At 33.6% G+C, this 18,664-nt stretch overlaps 1 protein-coding gene across 4 annotated transcripts in view; it reads right to left on the bottom strand.

Annotated features, from left to right (window-relative positions):
- The window catches only part of CNTN5 (contactin 5), a 1,290,695-nt gene that overhangs the window by 491,724 nt on the left and 780,307 nt on the right, over positions 1–18,664 (bottom strand). For all 4 annotated transcript variants that reach the window (XM_077867587.1, XM_077867588.1, XM_077867590.1 and 1 more), the window contains one exon: positions 15,195–15,416. In XM_077867587.1, the coding sequence (XP_077723713.1) occupies positions 15,195–15,416 (222 nt within the window). The remainder of the gene's footprint in view (positions 1–15,194; positions 15,417–18,664) is intronic.

Here is an 18,664-nt window from a genome sequence, read left to right as displayed (position 1 = left end):
ACTAAACAGTTGCAGATTCATATTCTTTGTGGATAACCACAAGAAAATATCAGGAAAGAAATATAAGAATGAATGCCCCAGGAAACTCAAGCTTTAAAAAGTATTACTGAAAAAGATAAATACCTCCATATTTAGAATAATGGGTTCAGAATAGTTATTTGTTTTCTTTAAATATGTTATATATCTATTCCTTTTTGGGCAAAGAAAAACAAAAGTGTTAATGGAACTCCAAACATTCATCCAAAAAAACTGAGCACTCACAAGTGAACACTAATAAATATTTTCTTTGAGTCCTAGATAATCTAGCTGAGGTTCTTTTCAAGTTAAAAATAATAAAACATTACGTGAAAATAACTGGAAAAAAGGAGACCAGAGTATGTTTCTGTAAACCAAATGACATTGCTATCACTTAAAACTTTTACGAAGAAGGTGAAACAAGTAATGTAATAAAAATAATAGAGAAAAATTGTCAAAATATTCTATTTGTTGTTGTATCATGATGTATTTATGTAAATTTGGAAGAGCACATGAAACCTCCTCAAATTCTCAGTTACACTTAAACTACATGACAAAGTCATGAAAGTACCTTTCTTCTGGTCTTTACATATTATAAATGTGATAATTAAAATCAATATTATAAATACATATGATGTATAACATTAACATTTAATAAACATATTTTATATTTTTATTGATTTCAAAACTCTTGAGCTTTAGACTCAGACATAGATTCAAATCCTAGTACCATCATTTTCTAGCGGTTTTATTTTTTATACTGTTTTTTACTTTTACTTTTATCCTCTGCTACTTCATTTATTAACTGTGTATGACAATGTCTCCTGACCATATTATTATGAGGATTGATTAACATCAACATTTGTAAATACTTAGTATACCACAAGTACTCAATAAATTATAACTAATAACAACAACATAATAGCTAACATTTACTTACAGTATATTTACTACAGTGTAGACATTATATTGAATTATTTATATACAATGTATCATGTACATTGTACATCCATATGACTAGAACATCCATATGACTAGAAATAATCCCCCCCAATGTTTATATGACAAAACTCAGGCTGAAATTAATGAACTAAATGTACATAGCAAATACATGGCAAAGCTGGGATGCAAATCCAGGGCTGTTGGAATCTAGAATCTGATTACCACCGCCTCTACTATTACTATTATTATATTGTCATAACATTTATAAAGCACTTTGACACATATTATTATTTAATTCTCTGAGCTGAGCATTATAATTATTTCTTATTCAAAGATGAAAGCTCTGAGTTTCTGAGAGGAGACTTTTGCAAAATTGGCAACATAGTAAACAGTTCATTTTAACTAAGGATCTGTGGTTCTAAATCTTTTGTTCTGAACATTGTCAGAACAAGACAAGGGAAAGAAAGGTTGTCAGGCTAGGGAAAATCTGAGGGGTAAGATTTGCTAAATTATACACTGAGAAAAATAAGATACAGACCTGAACAACATGTATTCTGTTGTGACTACTCACTCTCTGTTAGATATCTCTGTTCACTTGGTACTTCCAAAAGCATTTTAGGAAGCAATTGTTCTCTCTCTCTCTCTCTCTCTTTCTCTCTCTCATTTTTGTCTTATAAAAAAAGTTCGTTGTAAGGGGTTATAGAGCATGTGTGTATGTAGAGCTTCCCAGTCCCAAGAAAGGATAATCAATGATGTCTATCTCTAAATAGATTTGTTTTTTAAGGTTCCATACCAAGAATGTATTATTATAGGTAAACTCAGATTATTTGCTTCACTCTCCTGCAGTAGTGCACTACTTCTGTTGGTGAAGACGAATAATTACTTTAAGCAGTGTCCTTATATTTTGCAATTTTTAGCTTGATGGAATCCATAACTTGTGGAGATGGACTTCAGAACAAATAGGATGATCATCACAAAGATCTTAAAACCAGTAAATCAGTATCTTTATTTAACAAGTAGAAATCTTTGAGATATTTGTGTAAAAGACAGATGCCATCACTCACAATGTTAATTTCTCACAGAAGTAATGTTTTGAGTGATTTTTTTTTCTTAAAATCAGACTCTTTTATGAATAGACTACAGCGTATCTGTAGTTGGCTAAACCTATAATGCTAGGGGTTATTGTCTGTGAAATATCAGATTCATACCTCCAGAAAGTCCTTCCTCAGAAGAGAAGTATTTCAATTTATTTATTTTTTTAAAGTTATTTATTTATTTATTATTTGAGAGAGAGAGAGAGAGCATGAGTGAAGTGAAGGGCAGAGGGACAAGTAGACTCCTCACTGAGCAGGGAACCCAATGCAGTGCTCAATCCTAGGGCCCCAGGATCATGACCTGAGCTGAAGGCAGATGCTTAACCATTTGCGTCACCCAGACACCCCAAGAATTTTTTCAATTTAAAAGTGATCTGTTGATTCTGTCCTACAAAGAATAATGAAATTAACATACTTTCTCTCACTTCCCCCAAGTTTACTCCTTAAATTTTCTGTTTTGATTCATGGTTAAGGATATTTGTTTGTTGTCTTTACAATTGAAAGACAACTTGGCTGGGTATCGAATTAGGTGTTCAGTATTAATTTAATTAAGGATTATAGATATTTTTACATTCTTTGATCACATTTAACATTACCATGGTTAAGTCTGAGTCCAGCCTGACTTCCCTTGATCCTAAATGACTGGATTTTATACCTGGATGTCCATAAATCTCTTTCCTCATTCTGAATTTCAGGAACTTTTCTGGATAGGTTTTGGTGTCAATCATTTTGCATAACTGGTACATTCAAGACATTTTTTTTTCTTTAGGTTTATTTATTTATTTTAGAGAGAGTTGGGGGGGGAGGGGGAGAGGGACAAAGAGAGAATAGAACTTCAAGCAGACTCTCCACTAAGTGTGGAGCCTCTCAGAGGGTTTGATCTCATGACCCTCAGATGATGACCTGAGTCAAAATCAAGAGTCAGATGCTTAACTGACTGAGCTACCCAGGGACCCCAAACCTCTTTTATTTGCTCAATTCTCCTCATACCAATTAGGCATAGCTTTGCTTTTTAAAAAGCCTTCATTGTTATCTGTGTAACAATTTTTATATATTTATTCTTTTCTCATTTATTTGACTTTTTCAAATATGACAGCTACATTCCTATCTTTTCAGTTTCCTCTATATTACCACTAATGAAGTTTTTAATTCCTTAATGGTTTTACTTTCCTCTCCTTTTGTTTCCTGAGCTCTAAAAGTAACTTCTTAACAAATTCTGTCATCATTTTAAGGTTTATTTCACCTATTTCTTCTTTAAACTATTCTTAGCACTGTTATTGTCAGTCGTTCCCTTTGGGGGAAGACAGTTGCCCCTGAAAATTTTTCAGGCTATGGTGAGGCCCACATTTGAGGAGCTGAAGTTTCTTGTTAGACCAACAGCTAACATGACACTGAGGTCTATGAAACATATTCATGAGTGAATTTTTAAGTAGATATTCCCTCAGTCAGGATTTCAAATAAGAATGAAGCTACAATAACAGCTTGGTTGAAATCTCATGAGAAACTTTATGCCAGAAAGTTGTATACCTAGCTAAGACACTTCCAGTTTCCAGACCCACAGTTTCTGTGAGAAAATAAAAAAGTATTTTAAGTTGCTAAGTTTTGAGATATATTTTACACAGGAATAGATAATTAAGAAACTATTTTTTCTCTTCCTCTATTACTTACTAGAAAATGTATTTAAGAGAAACAGTAACTATAAGAACTGTGAACTTTCCAGGAAAAATACAGGATAAAAGTATCATTTACAAATAATGATTCTTGGGAAAATAAAAAAAAAATGCTTAATTTAAATTTTTGGGGATGCTATCCTAGAGCTATACACTTTTAGAATTAAAGTAATTTTCTATTCGTTTCAAATATTCTTTCTAAAAATCTCTGGGATATTTATCTAGTCTTAGCTTGCTATAACTTCCAGCAATGAATGAAGTCTTTAAAAATTACTCTTTTATTATTGAAATTATCTCAAAATAAAGTTCATATTGACATAAAAGGTAAGTTTGTGTCCCAGATGAGGATAACTTCTTACTGATTTGTGTTCTAGAATATGTATATTTTACTCGAGATTTTCCTATACTTGAATTGATTAGCACATCAATAACTTTCTTAGTTTACAGAAATTTCCATTAAAATTAGAATATCCCCCACATAGGGCTCCCTGCTCAAGGAGAAGCCTGCTTCTCCCTCTCCCACCTTCTTTGCTCTTTCAAATAAATAAATAAAATCTTTTTAAAAATTAGAATATGAAGCTCCATTAAAATATCTATGTTCCTGATACAGTACTGTGGAGAATAAGAAATTAACTTAACCAAAAATTATTTTTTCTAAATTTCAACTTTAATTTATTAAAACTAAGCTGTTTTTATATAATCAATAGAACTGGCCTTGAACTATTTTAGCCATTATCGATTAATAAATGAAGAAGTATATCTTAAGAGCCTTCTTATGCTTTATGTCTTAAGAGCCTTCTTATACTTCAGCTTTGGTGAAACATTTTTGCCATTTTTAGTGCAAAGATATATTTAGTAATATTTTGCTTATTCGTATGGACAGGGACTGGCTACATGCTCACTAATCCCATTTCCTTTTCCTAGGAACATTGGAGACTTTTTTAGACTTTCTTATGATTCTTTGGGGCCTCTGGACTAAAATGATGTATGTGAAATCCAGGACTAGTCATAAAACGTTATGCACCATTCTTTTGATTCTCTATCAACTAGCTGAAGTAAAGGAGCAGTAGATGCCAGTGAGGCCCCAATATCAAAGATATTAGATGGAGCAAATCTGGTACCCAAACTCTTCATATAGAAAGCGATTCATTGAACAATCCAGTGGAATATGATATGAATGAGGAAGAAATATTAATTATGTTAAGAAATTGGTATAGCATTCAGAACTTACCTTGATTAACATTATATTTAAAACCAAAGATAATTTTCAAGCTTTTAAAGAGGCTATAGTTTGATTAGGAAGCAATGTTCACTGAACTACATATCATTAGGTTACAGGGTTCTACTTGCATTCCTATTACCGAGTTCAGGCCTCTTGATTAATACCTACTTAAAGTATATTCCCAAGCCTAGCACATAAGACAGGAGCTATTCAATAAGTCAACCTTATATATAGCTTTATCAGTTATAGTGCTCCAAATTTTACAACTGCTTTCTAATTAATCCTTGAGGTCTAGTCCATTTTCATATACCCAAATTCTGAAAACAGATTTTCATTCTATGTCTTTATTGCTAAACCCAATTTTGTTAATCTTCTAAAAGGTCCAATGCTATGATACAGACATTTTTATTTTATGGTTGCTGTGTTTCTTATTTTGTATTTTCATTTTTACTGTATAGTCATATAATCAAGAATCTAACTCCATTTCTGATCTTTGACCACTCATTGCTTTCAAGCTCCACCAGTAACATTTCTCTTTTTAGGGAAAGCTGATAAGCCAGACTGAATAGCTGAAAAGCATTCCTTCCTTGACTTATATGAGAAAGTTTATACAATACAAAACCACATAGGAACCTTCACCAGAACCCCCCCCCACCACCACAGTAAACCCCAAACCACCCTTTTGTTCCTTTTTCAAGTCATTTCCTGACCAGCCTATTTTGTTATTATCAACAAGTCTCATGACATGAATAATAAATCTTTCCCTGCCCTTCTGGTATGTGTGTAGCATCATCAGTCTACATCTGAACCAATTTTGGGTTGTTGGGGTATTGATCTTATGTTCTACAGGGCAACCACATAGCAAGTTAGAGCTCAGTCATTGGGTTAAGGAGTTTTCTGTAAGGAGAACATATATTCCTCCAAATGGATTTGCACCCATGGAAGCAACAGGTCTTCAAACCCTGAACTAAAATGTAGAAGGTATACATGTGAAAAGGTAACTCTTGAATTTCTCTAGATAGCTTTCGCTTAGCTTTATCTCAGGGAAATTAGATATGCTGTTGGATTATCCAAATTGTTTGGTCATAATGGGTCCAACATGGAGGTAAGCCTGGTCTAGGTTTGGAGGCAATCATATAGGAGAAGTTTAAATTATATTTGTAAATTATAAAATTATATATATATATACATATATACACACACACACACACACACACACATACACACATACACATATATTCCTCTTTCTCCTTTTCTCTTTTGTTATATTTTAGCCTTAGTAACAATCCCATCAACCCTGGTCTCAGCAAGCCCAAAAAAGTATACAGAATTGAGGGAAATGTGCTATACTTCCATTTCTAGGCAAGCTTTCAAATTATTTTAATAGCAAATATTTTATGATTCACTTTTTATAATTCTTAAATTAATGGATAGTCATTGAACTACTGAGACAACCAAAACTACCCCACTTCTTCCCACCTCGTTTTAGAATCATTAGACTAGAAAGAGTGGCTGCCTATGATTAGCATGGTGTTGGCAGTAGTCTTCCATGAAAGATACCTGAATAGGAAGATAAAACTCAACTGCAAAATGATGTCTTTTTTGTCTATTTGGCTTCCTTCCAGTGGAGTTTCTTGAAGCATTTGCATGTTATTTTGTTTATTGAGACAGTGGTTTCCTCTGTAGAGTTCTGCCTTAGGATCAAGCTGGTATCTAGTCTTAATTCCTTCTATTATGTACCGATAGGCCACACAGATACTAACTTCATTCCTGCCAAGATGTGTTAAGTGTCACCTAATCTGAAACTTTTTTGGCTAGTTTTCCTAGGGAAGCCTTGCTTCTTGGTGTTGGATCATTAGATTTCCAGTTGTTTCTTAGATCATGACCGGATATTATAATGTCTCCCTAGATTCTAAACTTGCCCTTTAGATTGAAATCCTCTTTTAAAAAGTTGCTTCCGGGGATCCCTGGGTGGCGCAGCGGTTTGGCGCCTGCCTTTGGCCCAGGGCGCGATCCTGGAGACCCGGGATTGAGTCCTGCATTGGGCTCCCTGCATGGAGCCTGCTTCTCCCTCTGCCTCTCTCTCTCTCTCTCTGTGACTATCATAAATAAATTTAAAAAAATTAAAAAAAAAAAAGTTGCTTCTGTGTTCCATTTTTCTCAAAGATTAGGTCCAATGCCAGACTTCAACCCTCTCTACCTTCTGGTTAGCTCCATAAACTTATGGCCTTGTCTAGTTTATTCATGTAATGTGACCTAAGTGTATCAGTAATATAATCTAGAAGAAACATCAGCCTATGATATCAAACACAATTAGAAAAAGTCACTTTTAATAATCATAAATATAAAAATAATAATCATCATAAATATGTTATATGATAATTTCCAGAAGTTGAAATCTGAATTTCCAGAAATTTGAATTGTTTTATTAGAAATTACATTTTTTAAAAGATATTATTTATTTATTCATGAAAGACACACAGAGAGAGAGACAGAGACATAGGCAGAGGGAGAAGGAGTCTCTCTGCAGGGAGCCCGATGTGGGACTCAATCCTGGATCCCGGGATCACAACCTGAGCTGGAGGCAGACACCCAACCACTGAGTCCCCCAGGTGTCCCCTAGAAATTACATTTTATGATGACATCCACAGTTACAATGTGAGAATTTTTCACATGATGTGAACATCTGAAATGAATCCTTAAGAAAATATCCAAACCTTCCTTTAACTTTAAATTTCTTTTCAACTTAAAATTGTTTCTTTATAAAAGTTAAACAAGTATAAACTGTCATTATAAAGTTTCAAGGATTTCTAAGAATTGTATAGCATTATTTATTAAAAGGCATTGTGATGAATGTTTCATGGGTAAGTGGCATCATGCTGTGCACATAATCTAAATTGAGAGTCTAATAGACGTTTTTGTCATTTTCTAATGTAGCTATAAAAGAAAGGTCAGATGATTCAGAGATAGTATCACTTGTGAAAACGATCAAGTGTACCAACCTCATTTAACTTTCCGAAGGTACCAAACCACTAGGCTAGCATGTCAAAAGAAGAACATTGCTTTTCTACCTCTTCATTTGTAATCCAGAATACAAAGTTTATATAAACAATATTCAGGCAAATATTCTTTCATGGTATATAAACTCAACCTAAATTCAGGTTTTAAGTTCCTCATCTGCCTCTTTATTCAACAGTATTTGTTAAGCTCCTAGAAAGTTGGTACTACTTTTAGTGCTGAGAGTGAGTAAAGAAGAGTATTTAAGATGCCCTTTGCTCAAATGACATATAGTTAAATTGGAGAAAATAGCATATTAGTGTAAAACAATAACAGCAGCTCTAAAAATTAACAATACAATAAAGAATAAGGTCATAAAGTTTCAGTGAATGGTCATAAAATTATAAGGTTTTATTAGGGCATATTTGTCTATTTTTACACTGAGAGAAACTGATTTTATACAGAAGTATGTGTTCCAAATGAAATACCTTTTCTCTTTCCAGACGGGATTCTTATTCTCATAAAAGATCATTCAAATTTTGTATCTGGTCCTCCAACACAATTTATCAGCAAAGGTTGTGTTGAAGAAACAACAGAAAATTGTTAACACAAAGATTACTTTGAGTTATGATGCCATTGCCCACGTGCCAAGTCAAATCTTGAAATAATCCATGTAAACAGTGAAATTCAGCCCAAGGTACTGAGGATTTGAGGCAACAAATTTGGTAAATTGCAGGAATCTTTCACATGTCAGAAGCTAGTAGTAGAAACTCCAAAGTCTGGGTAGACTCAGAGTGTTATGTAAATTACAGGTTGTTTATATCACCGGGGAAATGTAAAACATCCAAAATTATAGGCTTAATCTTAGTAAAAAATAATCCACTTCAGCTGCTTGTTAGAATCAGCATTTTTCCACCTTATATAACATTTGTAGTCTCTTTATCTCAGGAGTGGGATTCCCTAGTAAAAGTCTGAACTTTCTTGTGGGCATTAGGCATTACTCCCAATCCAGACTGCCTCTCTGTTCAAGAATAATAAAATATTTTAACCTAAATATTTTAATCACAAACAGAAGAATGAAATCTCTCTATACTTAAGTTTACTTCTACTAAAGCCACAACAACACAAAGAAATGAAGTCAAAGACCAATTTATTGGCTGTTCATTTATAAGGAGAGAAACAATGTAGTGTTAGCAATAGTTAATAATCCTTGTCTCTATCACAAATCCCAAACAGTGCATATCCTACAGATGTTTGAGGTGCTGTTTCATAAGGGCTTTCAATTAAACTATATTACCATGAGAATTTCCAATTTAAACCTTAGTCAATTTTTAATTCAATTAAACAACTACTTTAGAGTAATTATTAATTAATATTTAAGAATCAATAACTCAGTTTTTAAAAAATGTCTTATTTATTTATTCATGAGAGACAGGGAGAGAGAGAGAGAGAGAGAGAGGCAGAGACACAGGCAGAGGGAGAAGCAGGCTCCATGCAGGGAGCCTGACGTGGGACTCGATCCCGGGACTCCAGGATCCCACCCTGGGTCGAAGGCAGGGCTAAACCACTGAGCCACTCAGGGATCCCCAAAACTCAGTTTCTTTTAAAACTAGATAATGCCTCTTATTAGGTAGAAAATTTGCACTGATTAAATTTCAAATGACGATAATCATTACCCAAAATAATAGTATCAAGTCGAAAGCAAAATAGTTTCTGAGGACTTCACTTGACTCCAATGAGCAACATTCTCCCTTCCAGGTACAGCTACATTTCTCTTTTTGGTTTCAGGAGTTTATTTCAAAAGTTTTTATTTCATTAACTATCTCCACTTCCTCACCTTTCTACAAGTGTTAGTGACCAACTACTATTCTCTGCTTGAAGTATTTTTGTTTGCCTTTTCTTTCTCTGGCTTGCTCCTGCTGTTGAAAGTCGGTTACCATGATGTGAGCCACTCTATGAGGGTTTCACTGAGAATGGCCTCTGGCCAAAAGTCCATGCATTATTAAAGCACTCAGTCCAACAATTCTCAGGAATTAAATTCTACCAGCTACATATACGTGAGCTTACAAGTGGATCCATACCATTTGAGTGTTGGGATGAAACTACAGTGCCACTTTGTGAAAGACACAGAATCCATTTAAGCTCTATCTGGGTTCCTATCTCACAGAAACTGTAAGATAACAAACATAACCTTTGTTCATTTTGTTGATGTCCTCATCATACTTCTACATTTTCTACAGAGTATTAATCGCACAGTATCATACTTTTAAGATTGTGTTCCTAAAATTCATCCATTTTAATTTTCTGTGTTATCTTCTGTTCATCTCTACCAGGTGGTATTCTTCTCTGGGCAACTAATCCCTATAGTCCATCAAACTTTGTTTATTCAAATCCTGATTATGTATTCTTCTTTGAAATGGGAGTTAGATGGAAGCCAGAATTTTTCAAAACCTAATGTTGGAAGCCGTATTCCATTACTTTTGCCATAATCTATTCTCCAGTCGCAGATTACTAGCTTTGGTCCATAGTTGAAGAGAAAGGATTGCACTGTAAATGCCAGCAGGCAGGAATCATTATGATTTTAGATTTTACCTACTAGAAGCTTCATCATATTAGTTTCAGATTTTTTATTTTAAGAAATAAAATATCACACAGTTGCAGTCATCTACTTTCCCTATCCTGGTGCCATTTCTTTGCGCTCATTCTCCCTTTGTTCTTAGAGGTAAACATTATAGTCAGCTTGATACCTCACATTCATGGTTTTAAAATTATACTATATAGGGATCCCTGGGTGGCACAGCGGTTTGGCGCCTGCCTTTGGCCCAGGGCGCGATCCTGGAGACCCAGGATCGAATCCCACGTCGGGCTCCCGGTGCATGGAGCCTGCTTCTCCCACTGCCTATGTCTCTGCCTCTCTCTCTCCCTGTGTGACTATCATAAATAAATAAAAAAAAAAATTTAAAAAAATTATACTATATATACTGTAAATTATACTATATATATATATCCATAGATAGTATATATTATATTTTTTTTTAAATTTTTACATGTGTGATATATGCAGTATTTTATAACTTTCCTTGTTCTTGAAGCATTATCTTTTGAGGTATATCCATTTTGTTTCTTGATTATATAGTTTACTCACTTTAACCATTTTAATTTTTCAATAAATGAAAAATCACAATTTATGTATCCATTTCCCTTCTGAGAATATCTGAGTTGCCTCCAACTTTTTGCTATTACACATATAAATGCAATGAACATACTTTTATATTTTCTTGTGTATATGTGGTGGAGTTATCATGGTATATACAAGAATAGAATTGCTTTCCCAAATTTCTCTGCAGATCAAATTTTTACATTTTTCAGAAAAATCTTGGTTCTATCTTGGGGTACTTCTGGGATATCACTGAGGAGGAGTGTGATGACTTTCTATTCAGTTTCTGTTAGTTTTCTCATTTTTCACAGGAGCATGTCAATGTCAATTTTACTCTCTATTAAGGCTAAAGGGAATTACCTGACAAAAGCCATATGTCAGGGTATTGTCAGAGAGAACACAGTCAAAGTCACATTTAGCCAAGATCTATTAAATCCTAGGATGAGAAAACAATAATTATGGAGGATTGCTTGGGAAATACTCAGATTCTCTATTTTTCCTGATACTCTAAATATGGATTAAACTAGAGCAATGAAAGATTTAAATTATATCAAACCAGCCCCCAGCCTGGAGAATTTCTACTCAAAGTATGGTTCGCCAACCAGCAGTATCAACATCACCTGGGAGCTTTTAAAATGCAGATTATCTGGCTTTACTCCTGATTTATTGAAAGGGTATCTATTTAACAAGGTTCCCGAGTGATTGTATGTATGTTAAAGACTAAGCAGCACAGCTTTAGATAATTACTTCTCATTTTGTGGTTGATATTTGGGTTTCATCTGCCTATATTAGAGCTAATAAAACACGTTGTGATGTACACAGTAAGAATAATGTTCAGGTCACTGGCCATTACATCAAATAACAAACTCTTAATGAGGAACCTCCAAAAAAATTTGTCTGATCTTAGTGTCAGAAATAGCTATGCTTCTACTGAATAATTATTTCACTTTAATCTTTGAAACACTGGAAAATATGTAATTGACCAGAATTTATTTTTCCTTGGATATCAGTTACCCAAAATGGAGACTAGTTTTCAGCAAGTATGTAGGCACTTACAGTAGATACTTTGAATTAGTCTCAAGCCTGGCTTCATTTTATGTTACAATTTTTGATGTTTTTATCATTTCTGTGTGCTTTAATTCATGTTTTATATTTGTATTTTATGTATTGTGAGTTCTGTTAATTTATATTTGAAACAAAAGAACAAAGGAGTAGAACACTAGTTGGTACCAAATTATAGAAAATGTAAGAGTATCCTATAGTTCTGACCACTCAATGTATTCTACTTAGTTGTTGTCCCATAAATAGTGATGCCTAAAGAATGCAAATCCCAATATATCTCTGCCCATTAAAGTTAATATAATAGGAATTTTTAAAAAAACTTTATTTAGTAATCTCTAAATCCAATGTGGGCTCACATTCATGATCCCAAGATCAAAAGTCAAATCTCCTTCTCATTGAGCCAGCCAGGTGCCCCAAGGCTTTTTTTTTTTTTTTTTTTTTTTTTTTTTAGGAGCAGTTTTATACTTACAACAAAATCGAGAGAAAGGTAGAGACTTTTCATAAAACTTCACCCCACACATGCATATTTTGCCCGAATAGCAACATCACTCACCAGGATGGTAACTTTTTTATAACTAAAGATAAATATAATTTGTCATATCATGACCCGCTCAAAATCCATATTTTACATTAGAGTCCACTTTTGGTGTTATACATTTTGTGGGCTTAAACAAATGTTTAATGACTTATATCCATCATTATGATATTCCATGTATTTTCATGGCCCTAAAAATCCTCTCTGCTTTATCTATTCTTCTCTTCCTCAACCCTCATCACTGGCCCTGATCTTTTTACTGTCTTCATCATTTTTTTTCCAGAATGTTAAATAGTTGGGATCATACAATATGTGTCTTTTCAGATTGGCTTCTTTCACTTGGTAATAAACATTTAAGGTTTTTCGATATCTTTTCATAGCTTAATCACTCAGTTCTTTTTAGTGCTGAATAATATTCCGTTGTCTGGATATATCATAGTTTTTTGTGTTTTTTTTTATCCATTCGCCTTCTGAAGGACATCTTGATTATGCCCAAGATTCAGGAATTATGAATAATACTGCTATAAACATCTATGTGCAGGCTTTTATGTAGGCATACATTTTCAGTTCCTTTAGATAAATACCAAGAAGTAACAATTGAAGTAGAATCATATGGTAAGAGTAGGCCTCGTTTTGTAAGAAACCACCAAACCGCCTTTCAAAGTGGCTATAAAATTTTGTATTCCTACCAGCAATCAATGAGCATTCTTGTTCCACATTCTCTCCAGCATTTGGTATTGATGGTGTTCTGTATTTTGGCCATTATAAAAGGTATGTACTGGTATCTTGTTTTGATTTTCATTTCCTGATGACAGGTGATGTAGTCCATCTTTTCATATGATTATTTGTCATCTGTGTATCTTCTTTGGTGAAGTGTCTGTTAAGGACTTTGGCTCATTTTTAAAATTAGGTTGTTTGTTTTCTTGTGTTAAGTTTTAAGAGTTCCTTGTATATTTTGATAACAGTCCTTTATCAGATGTGTCTTTAGCAAATCTTTTTCCCCAGTTCTCTTGATAATGTTTTTCACAGAACATATTATGGGAATTTTTAAATTACACTAAGCATTCGAAAAAATAAACCATTTTTAGGGAGCTAATACTATGCTTAAATAAAATTTAAATACCAACTCTATGAGATAATGTTCACAATGCAACAACTGGTATAATCAGGAGACACAAGTTTGCCTGTGCTTGGCACAACAACCTCATATGACATTTCTGGGATATTTGCAAATAGTTTAGTTCTTGCAAAACGTTTCTTTGAATGTTTAATCCTTCATCAATCATAATTAAAATGTAGCCCAGTGTATTGGACTTAAAATCAGTAGATATATGAATAAAAAATTGCCTGCTTATTGGCAGCATGACCTTGTTAAAGATGTTTATCTCCTTCTGAGTTTCCATTTACAGAGAAGACAGTAAGAATCCATTTCACATATTTGTTGAGAGAATTATTGAGGTAAGCTCTACAAAAGAGCCTGGCACAGACCCTGGTGATAATCCGTTGTTAGTGATTTTCTCTGACTGTTAACTAACCTTGTATTATTTTGTTGATGAACTCAAAAGGAGAGTTAACATCTAGAAAATGTTCAAACCTAAATATTAATAGCTATTCAGTAGTCCTTACTTTAACTGATATCTTAGTATTGGAAATTTACATTATTTATTTTCCACTCAGAAATAATGCTGCATGTACACTTTCCCAAGGACCTGGCAGCCATTCCTTTGAAATGCAATTATTAAGATAAAAAGGCCCCCTATCTCCCAGTCTCTATAGGAGGATAAGAGACTAATTTAAGTAAGCATCAATTAATACTTGCACATGGCTAAAGGAAAGCAGAACATACCACCTAAAGGTATGCCACTTTGATATATTGATAATTTTGAAATAAAGTTATTTAAAAAGCAGCTGATGCAAGAAGGATACTCCAACCCTCTTTTGTCCTCCTGAAAGCAGGAAACCAATCTCCCATGTAAAAAGCATCCTCCCATACCAGGGGAGTAGAAGACACACTTACCACCAGAAATAAGGAATTTAAGGCCAAGAAGATTGTATAAACAAAACTTGTTATGTCTTCACTAATTTACTACCTACCTCAAGCCCAAACTCCTTTATATTGTTAATTCTTCACAAATTTATTGCTTTCTTGTCTAAAAGATTTAAAAGCTGCCTGCTTTGGTCACTTCCTGTATGTATGAAATTGTTTTTCACCTGATAATCTGTGTTTATGTCAATTTAATTATTAGGCCAGCCAAAGAATCTGAAGGAAACAAAGGAAAAATCTTTCCACCCCTACATCCCTTCATCACATTCACCAACCTCTCCTTTAATGTCCTCCACTTTTCTAGATTTTAAAAACTCTGCCATTTGCTGTTTTAAGGGAGTTGACTTTAACTTCTCTCCTCTGTTGCAATAGTCTTGACCCCAATTACAATAGCCTTAAAAAAAAGTGTTCATTGCACATTTAATGCAACAGATTCAGTTTTCCTTTGCCACTTACCATCTTGTTTGAAGGCATCTGAGGAATGATAAAGATTGATAGGGGAATAATAATGTTGAGCTGCACCTCGCCAGCTTGGTGAAGAAACACTTAGTGTTCCTAATGAAGGATTGCTGTATCGTGGTCTGTTCTTTGAACCAAAGAGGGATGAAGATGAACTCTTTTTAATTCTTAGCAAAGCAGCAAATGAAGTAGAGAAATTAGGAAGAGCTCCAGAATATTCTGTAAAAGAAAAACAATAATAAAAAATGAATTCTGAGGAGGCTTTTCTTTTTTTCCTTTAAAAATTATTTTTTCTGAAGATATTATTAAAGACTTTCCTTAAAGTTGCTACCAAATGCAAACTAGAGTGGTAAAATAAAATAAAATAAAACACATTACTTTTATATCTTAAAAATATTTTCTGGAAATTTTGCTAATTTCAATGTTGGGTTTCTGGAAGAGAGAAAGAGAAAAAAAAGTCATGAAAGAAAAAAGAAAAGAGAAGTAAAGAAAGGAAAGGAACAGAAAAGAGAAAGGAAGACAAAAAAAGGGAAAAAGGAAGAAAGATACCCCAAATTTAAAATCTTTATTTCCTTTGTAAGGAATATTTGGGAATTAACATTTTTGTCTTATTAAAATATCCATTTACATACGTTAGATTGGTTTCTTATTTATTACTAAAAAATGGGAAAAAGGAAAAAAATACTCGTATTCTCAAATACATCTTTTCATTATAGATTGAATCTTCGTGACTAAAATGTATTACTTAGTAGGAAATGTATCTAATGCAGCATGTATTTTGACTAGACTGTAAGTTATTCCCATGTTTTTGAAAAGCAGTCAAATTCACAATGGAAAATAAACAATTTTGGATGAAATTAGTTTTGTAGATTTTGTTATATAACTTGATTTTTTTTATATAACTTGATATTGTCAAGGGTGGCACTGTTATGCAATTTATGCATTTATTGATTATAGAGGAATGTTTTGACCATATTGTTTTTTAATTCCTCTATAGGAAGTTTTTCATTAGGAAAGATGCATAAATACCCAAAAGAGAATACATTAACTCTTTTCTGTCCTTAGGAGAGGGTCAGGTTAGTGTATAGATCAAATGTTCAAAAGTACAAACTAATTATGAGGAATTCTAGGAATTGAAATTTTTTCTATGTCAAATATCAATTGAATTTGATGATTTATTGAGCTTGGAAATGTTTTTTTAAATCACACATTTTTGTTCAGGGTATCTGGCATTTGAACTTAATGGATATTAACCTAACTTGACAAAAGATAATTTATCTTTGTGAGTAAGCTTTCTAATAATTAATATTATTTAGAATCATTATACTGCCTCTTAGAAATATTTTTGAATGCAAGAATCATTTCTGTGATTTGAAAATAACACTTTAGTAGGTGTTAAACATTGAATTAAGTATAACACTTTCTGTTTTGTGAAACTGTAAATATGATTTCTCTGAAACTTGAAAAAGTGTGTTTTTAGATGTTCAATTTCAATGTTCTCCACATTTAAATTGAGTATAATATGTGTAATCCAAGCTTATCAGGAGCTGATAAGAGATTCATGTCCTTTAGTCCTTGTGTTCAACTACAAGTATAGTGAAGGTGGATCAATTTTAACTGAAAATAGCTAACCTCTCCTGGGCAAACTATATGAGAACAGATTATGAGTAGATATAAAACCTCCTTTAAATGCAAGTTTTGGCACTAGAATTGTAAGGAATTGAAAAGAGAATGAATTTTCTTTTAAGGTTATTTGTAGTTGTGATCTCTGAACCTATTTGTTTCTTAGTGTGATCTGTTACTCTGTGTTTTAGCTGCCTACCCTGCTCATATATAGAAAGAAAAAAAAACAATACCATGCTAGTGTTAAAAATTAAAATGGAGTATGAGAATGTGGTTTATGGTTTTTAAAGCTAGAAAAGGATGATCAGTGGAAAACTGGAAGGGCCATAATAAGGCTTAAAAAAACAGGATCATCATTGAGGTAGTGAATCATATATGTATATATTATTATTACATATATATAATTTTCTAATATATATTAACAAAATACATACTAAGTGCTACAGTAACTGGTTTATACCACTCCATATCAATAGAGATGAGCCAAATGCTAATTTGGCTGTGTGCTCCATACCAGGGCTTCATTTGTTATATAATCAGTTGCATCTGTTGCAGTGGAGATTCCTTTTTCAGCAATTAAAGTGAACCCAAAGCTATTACTAGAAATTTGACAATTTATTCATTCATTCATGTATTCAGCAAACATGCAATGAGAACTCAGTAGGGGCTAAATGCTGGATACAAAGGTGAACAAGATATTGCACCAGGTGTCAAGGAGCTTGTGATACAGTGACAAAGATGGAACTATAAGAGAACTTTAATCCAATGTAATATAAAAGTAAATGCAAGAAATCAGAGGCTTCCTCTGAAGGGTAAGTACTCTTCTCATCTAGTCTAAAGCCATCAGAAAATGTTTTCAAGATGAATTCTATCTAATCTGAGTCCTGAAAGACCATTAGAGATTAGTTTAGCAAAGCTCTAAGTAGGGAAGGAAAGAAACCCGAGACAAAGGAAAGACAATATATGAATACTTAGAAAAGAGAGGCAGCAGGGTGTGCTTTTTAGATTAAAATAATCAGGAGACCAGAGTGTGAGGGAAAGAAGTGAGAGGACAAGTAAGGCTGGATAGATAAGGCAAGACTGATGATGAAATGCCTAGTATGCCATACTAAAATGATAGGATTCTTAAAGGAAAGCAATATAAATTTTAGGAAGATCTCTCTGTCTGCAGTGTCATTTGGAACAAAACAAAAGGGAAAAAAAGACATATCATGATCCTGAAGCTGTAATAAAGGCAAAGATTAGTCAGGAATGAAGAGGTGATATAACGTGGGTGGGGATAAATTCATTAAGATTACTGATTGATTAAATTGGAGGCTAGAAAGGGAAAATGAGAATTTAGGGAGACTCTGTGCTACTAGACAATGGATAAAGATGCAGGGAAAGGCATGTTCTTAAAGTGAAAGCTCATGAATTCAGTTTGGGGCAAGTGGAAAAGTACTTCTTAGGGCATTAATTTTGATCAGAAAATTTTGTAATCATAAGGGAGATACAGGCTAATGAGATATTATTAAATGGTAACCAAATAGATGGTTATTAAACTTTGAGAATAGATTAGCTTGCCAAGGAAATACAAGTAGGGTGTTGAAAATGGAACCCTGAGAAGCACTGGCATTTCAGAGAACAGCAAAGGTAGTGGAACCTATAAAAGGATGGGGAAAAGCAGGAAAGTGTGAAGTTACTAAAAAAAGGAAAGAGTCTTTCATTGTCGATGAAAGAGCAGTTGACAGTGTTGAAGAGCAGTATGGGAAGGCTGGCCCAGCCAAGAAGGGGTGCCCCATAGCAGCGAGGCTGCCTTACTGCTCTACATACAATGCACAGTGAATGTGAAGGTGTGGTCAGAT

This window comes from Canis aureus, chromosome 23, assembly GCF_053574225.1.
Source record: "Canis aureus isolate CA01 chromosome 23, VMU_Caureus_v.1.0, whole genome shotgun sequence".
In the NCBI taxonomy this organism is placed as follows: domain Eukaryota; kingdom Metazoa; phylum Chordata; class Mammalia; order Carnivora; family Canidae; genus Canis; species Canis aureus.
Note: the sequence above shows the minus strand (reverse complement) of the source record. Positions and strands in the feature narration are given on the sequence as shown.